The sequence below is a fragment of the Camelina sativa genome, chromosome 10, assembly GCF_000633955.1.
Source record: "Camelina sativa cultivar DH55 chromosome 10, Cs, whole genome shotgun sequence".
Taxonomy (NCBI): domain Eukaryota; kingdom Viridiplantae; phylum Streptophyta; class Magnoliopsida; order Brassicales; family Brassicaceae; genus Camelina; species Camelina sativa.
The window spans coordinates 10368992-10375260 of record NC_025694.1 but is presented as its reverse complement, the minus strand read 5'-3'; the positions used below and the strand labels follow the sequence as shown (position 1 = coordinate 10375260).

The 6269-nt window shown below is 29.5% G+C and overlaps 1 protein-coding gene across 1 annotated transcript; it reads left to right on the top strand.

The window, feature by feature from the left end:
• Nucleotides 677–1796, top strand: LOC104718320. Its single transcript, XM_010436044.1, has one exon. The coding sequence runs from the start codon at nt 677–679 to the stop codon at nt 1640–1642; it is 966 nt and encodes a 321-aa protein (XP_010434346.1). The 3' UTR covers nt 1643–1796.

Sequence of the window (6269 nt, the reverse complement as noted above, 5' to 3'; positions counted from 1 at the left end):
GGAAATTATAATCAAATTATTAATATAATCGATTTGATTTCCCATATTTTAATTATTGTCTTCTTGTGCAATTTTTTAGGGATCAACATTGCAAAATAACAATTTAAATAAGTACAAATAAAAGGGTAAAACCCAAAATGTACTTCAAAAATGTATATAAATGGGTTGAAAACAGTGAATTAGGGGAAGATGATAATAATATTTTTACCATAAAATTGGATTAATCGATGTAAAAAGTTCTCCATAAATACAGAGCAGTTTTTAGGACTAAGAAAAATATTTGTTAAACACAATACGGTACAAAGAAACCAAAGATACCTAATGAATTTAAAATTTTTCTCGTGACATATTAGGAATAAATGAATATATTATCTGAGTTATTAATTCTTAATCACGTAATAATCTTGTTCTCTAATTTCGTATTTAGTAATTTACTAATTATTTTCCTAAATATAGAAATAAAACATTCTGAGGTGCCCATTATTTGGTTAAACAATATATACATATATACACGAATGTTCTTCAAATTAAATATCAATACAAATTAAGTAAGGGAATATTCCTTTGTCTATCACTTCTAATTTCCTCCTCCTTTCTTCGTTATTGATGTTTAGCTCTCAAAAAAACTCAAGAAACCCCATCAAAACTCAACTTTTATTGCCCACTGAAACAAATCATGGATCTTGCCCCAGAGGAGCTTCAATTTCTCAACGAAAAAGACATTTTTCATGAATCAACATCGATTCCCAAATATTCTCCAAAAACCTTTTACCTCATAACCCTAACCCTAATATTCCCTCTCTCCTTCGCAATCCTAGCACATTCCCTCGTCACACAACCAATCGTAGCTAAGATCGACACCTACTCACGAGCCAATCAAGCTCAAACCCAACATGAATGGACCATCCTCCTCATTTTCCAATTCTGCTACGTCATCTTCCTCTTCGCCTTCTCTCTTCTCTCCACAGCCGCCGTGGTCTTCACCGTCGCTTCTCTCTACACCGGGAAGCCCGTTTCTTTCTCATCCACAATGTCTGCGGTACCTCTCGTCCTCAAAAGATTGTTAATCACTTTCTTATGGGTCTCTCTCTTGATGCTTGCGTACAACACCGTGTTCTTGATCTTCTTGGTCACGTTGATCGTAGCTGTCGATTTACATAAGGTAGTTTTAGCTGCGTTTTCGTTGGTAGTGATCTGTGTTCTGTTCTTAGGAGTTCATGTTTATATGACGGCTTTGTGGCATTTAGCTAGCGTAGTGTCTGTTCTTGAACCGGTTTACGGTTTCGCTGCGATGAAGAAGAGCTATGAGTTGCTTAAAGGGAAGACTCTTATGGCTTGTTCGATGGTATTCATATACCTTGCTCATTGTGGATTCATTGCGGGAGTTTTTGGAGCAGTGGTGGTTCGTGGTGGGGAAGATTATGGGATTTTCGCAAGAATAGTCGCTGGTGGGTTCTTGGTTGGTGTTCTTGTGATAGTGAATCTAATTGGATTGCTTGTGCAGAGTGTGTTTTACTATGTTTGCAAGAGTTTTCATCATCAGGAGATTGATAAATCCGCTTTGCATGATCAACTTGGTGGGTATCTTGGTGAATACGTGCCTCTTAAGAGCAACATTCAAATGGAAAACTTTGAAGTTTGAGAGAAGTTCATCATCATTTGGCAGTTTACAAAACTCTTGTAAGCTTGTAATTTTCCCACAAAGTGTTTTTTTTTTTTCTTAGGAGAGGAAGAATGGTTTCTTACAGAGTTTATTTTGGTACTTCTGTATACTGTACCAAAAAAAGAAGAAGAAAATGGTCGTTTGTTATGTATGGTTGAGCTAACCTGCTTAATCCAACATTACGATTTGGATATATATAACTTTGATTCCCATATTAGAGCTATAAAGAAAAAACAGAGCAATGATGGAGTTGTTCTATAAAGAGAAAAACAGAGCAATGTTGGAGTTGGAACTTCTGATGTTGTTCTGGAGTCTTACTTCCCGTATTCCGATGGTGTTGGAACTTTTTTTGCGAGATCTTTTTCAATAATACAATAAGTTACACGCTACCACCATCTTTCATTTACTTACGTAGTTGTAAAGGCATGGACGTTGCATTTCTATACTTCACTTAAATGTCATCAAGATCAAGGATTTTTGTTTGTAAAATTGATTGTTCTCACAATGTATTCCCTATATATTAATAGAGAAGCACTCTCATAAAAAAGCTGACGTGTCACGTTCACAGAGCTCCTGTACATTTCTAATAAATGCATTTTCTTCTCATTGTTATTTACATAAATATGCTACTGTAATATTATGAGCCAATGTTTTTTTATTAATATTTAAAAATGAAAAATTTAATCAACTATTAAATCCAAAAATGTATTTAATTATCATTTTTTATAACCCATTTACTTATTAAAAGTAAATTACACTTCACAAGAAAAAAATTATTCATTTATTTATCACTTTTATCATTTTTCTCATTGCATTTTTAAACTTAGGATTAGTTTAATTAAATCTATTAGTTTAAAAATATTGTTTTATCTATTTAATGGTATAGTGATATTGATAATAATGTGAAGCATAAAATATGTGAATTTGATTTTTAGAGACACAAAAAGACATCAAAACTTTCTACACCAGCTTACAATTCTTTTTCAAGTTCAAATATTTCATGGGTAAAACGTATTTTATAAAAAATAATCGCAAATTTGAATAAACGAAAAAGAAATTTACTTACATATTTTATTTTATACAAAAAATTCTTAAATCTCAAATAATAATTTTACTCATAATATTTTATTTAAATCGACTTATCCCGTACATAGTGCGGGTTGGTACCTAGTATAGTTTAAACTTTAAGCAGTAAGAAATTCTTTCATCATATTTGACCCCAAAAAAAAAAAAAACCTACATTATATGGAAAAAAAAATGGTGTATTAGCATGGACAAGTAACGGCACTCGTTTCCGAACCAACCGCATGCTTTGGAGCTTCGTGCCATGTGTGAGACTGACAGTCCATGACGAATTCCCTAGACGAAGGCTCACCGACTACGGTATTCGTCAAAAATTTGTCATAGTTTTCTAATTTATTGAAAAGGAGACATTAAAATATTGTGAAACTTCAGATGTGTTAAAATTTTGTAAACTATATTCCGCTACATATTAAAATATATTGTTATTTATGTTTTATTCTTAGACTCGGTTTAGTCATTGTATTTCAGCATTCGTTAGTCCTTTCTTCCAAACCGAATGCAGACATTTTAAGAATAACAATGTAGTTCATTATATACTAAAGTATACTAGACAATTTTTAGGGAATTTCCAAAATATCTCTTTTACAATACCATTTTTCAAAAATATCTCCTCTTTTAAATTTTACCAAAAAACCACTAAAAAATTATAAATTTTCAAAATTTTGTATGTAAACTTATAAATATATACACAAATTACCTTTATATATGTGTAAATTTTTTTATATATTTTATAAATACAGTATAAATACCTTTTAAAAACCTTTTAAAAACTGTTTAAAAATCTTTTAAAAACCTTGTAAATCTTTTTAAAATCTTGTAAAAACCTTTTCAAATGTTTTAAAACTTTATAAATATTTGGATTGAGTCTAGAGGTAGTAGTTATTATCTAGAAGTACCTTGTGAACCATATAAAACTTTATAATTTTTCCTATTTAAAAAGGAATATTTTTGAAAATAGATAGATGAAAGGGGTAATTTTGAAAAGGGATACGAAAAGAAGTATTTTTCAAAAATTCTCTTTTTAGTTTAAAAAGACTGAAAGAGATTTTTTAAAAGAATAAAAAAGCTTCAACCTACACTATATTCATTTAGAAGAAATGTTTTGAAAGTAGTGAAAAGGCCCTTAAATTAGTGCAATAATTCAAATTGAATATGGCCTAGAATTATTTAAAATATCGTTATATATTCCCATGATTGAGCTACAAAACTAATGGCCGAAAAACATATGAATGGTATTGAGTCTATTGACTTTTGTCCTACCCATATATTTTGGTAGTTCATGAACATAAATGGATCTTAGTGGAATATGCGTCACCTGTCACAATTATAGGTTGAATGACGAAGTTTATAGTTTTTTTTCGTCAACTAATTTGTATAGGATAATGTTTTTAAAAAATATTTTCCAGTACGATAATGTTTAAACTAAAATTTTCAACCATCAAAACATTCGAACCTATACAAAAATGAAAATTGACGTGATAAAATAGTGTTTCTCGAATCAGCAATTAACTCATTTTTATTTTATTTATCAAACGATCTAGTTTAATGTACTGTATACTGAAATTGGAGTAGTTGATATGAATATTTTGACCCCCTCACTATTTAGCACACAAATGTGAGGTTTGAGTGTTATTAGTAAAGATGGAGTCCAACTCAATTGGCAATGAGTGGAGAAATCCATAAACTATATATATTGTTCCACAAATTTCTATCCTCTTGATGTGAGATATTTTAATATATCTTTCTCACGCTTAGTGTTGGACATCTGAAGCATAAAGTTTGTGGGACTGGACATCCACGAATAAATCCACAATCGAGAGAAATTTACTGTGGGCTCTGATACCATATTAGTAAATATAGGGTCAAATTTAAAATCAATTGGCAATGAGTATATAGACCTATATACTATATATACTGCTCCACAAATCTTAATATGGTATCAAAGCCCGTCTTAAATCTTAACAGTCGATGTGGGATATCTTAATACGTGTTTTAGTCACGCCTACGTGCACATAAGTCATCTACATATTTCATATTTGCTTGTTATGCTTCAATTCATGTGTAGGGAGTTTTTTTTAAGAGTGTTGCATATCTTTTGCATCCACTAGGTATACCGTATACATCATGTATACTTTTCCAATAATCAATCAATCAATCAACAAATGTATAATTGTACTCGTTTCAGTTATAATATAATCTTCAGTAACGAGAAATGTGCAGAATAAAAATTAAAAAGTATAGGTTGTCATTATCATCAATCGTTAAAAAAGAAAGAGATTTATTAATAGATCCGATCAATAAAACAGTTTCTTAACGTGGGTACTGTCTTCGACCGACGGTTATTATTTTATTTTTTCTTATAATATTGAAGTAGTTTAATTGATAGTTTTTAAAAAAAAATTGGTTAAAGAGCTTTGGTAGTTTTTAATTAAATCGTTTATTTGCAAGTTTCACATAAAAATGTGTTTTTATAACTATAAATGCATAATCTCATGCACGTTGTCTTTTCTTGGAGATAATAGGGATTATACACTTATGTATTCCATTATCACTTTAGAGAAAACAAAATATGGGTCAACCCACTTTAGATATATACTCCATATTTTTAAAAATTGTTATGAGTCAATGGCCTTAATATTTGATACTACTAGTTAAATTTTATTGGGGTTTTATTTGGAAATCAAAAATTGACATGGGATGAAATTTATATTGCTAATAACTGTATAATATATCAAAATTTGTGATTTAAATGTTGATGTTAGTGTTGTTTAGTTATCAATATCGATTATATATTTATATTTACATGTTGTGGATGAAAAAACTAATATATATATATATATATATATACTAATATTTCATAGCATATAGTCAATAAATTATAACTTAGTGTTGTTTGGTAATCAATTATAACAACAGTATGTCAGGTAAAGAACTTGAATTGCTGTTTTCTATTCTTATCTTATGTATTTCGTATTTGACAACATGGTGTTTAATATTTTCTCAATCACTAAAATTTTCTAACACGATAAGATCAATCTAAATTTTCTAAAACTAAAATAAATAAATTAAAAGGATTTTTTTTTTCTTAGCTTTAGTATTGCGACATATACAACCAGCAAAAATTTATAGTCATTCTACACATTTATTTTTTTTTGAAAAAGAAAAAAAATGAAAAATAAATAATTCTACACATTTATTATATCACAGCTTTACAATAATGAGCCGTCACTTTCGTATGACAACACAAAAAGGTTGTGCGGCATGTAGGAAACTGGGAAACAAAACAAACACACAAAACAAGGAAAGAAAGTAAACAAAAATATCCAAATAGTAAATCTAAGACTAATAAAATCTAATAACTTTTTTGGCAAAAAAGAGAGGATAAAATGGAATTTAACTCTTTTTTGTTATGTAAAGTCGGATATATACATCATCATCCTATGTCGCATTCTCAAATTAATGTAAATGCTTACTAGAAACTAGAAAAGAAAAAAAAGAAAAGAATACTACCACAAAAAGAGAG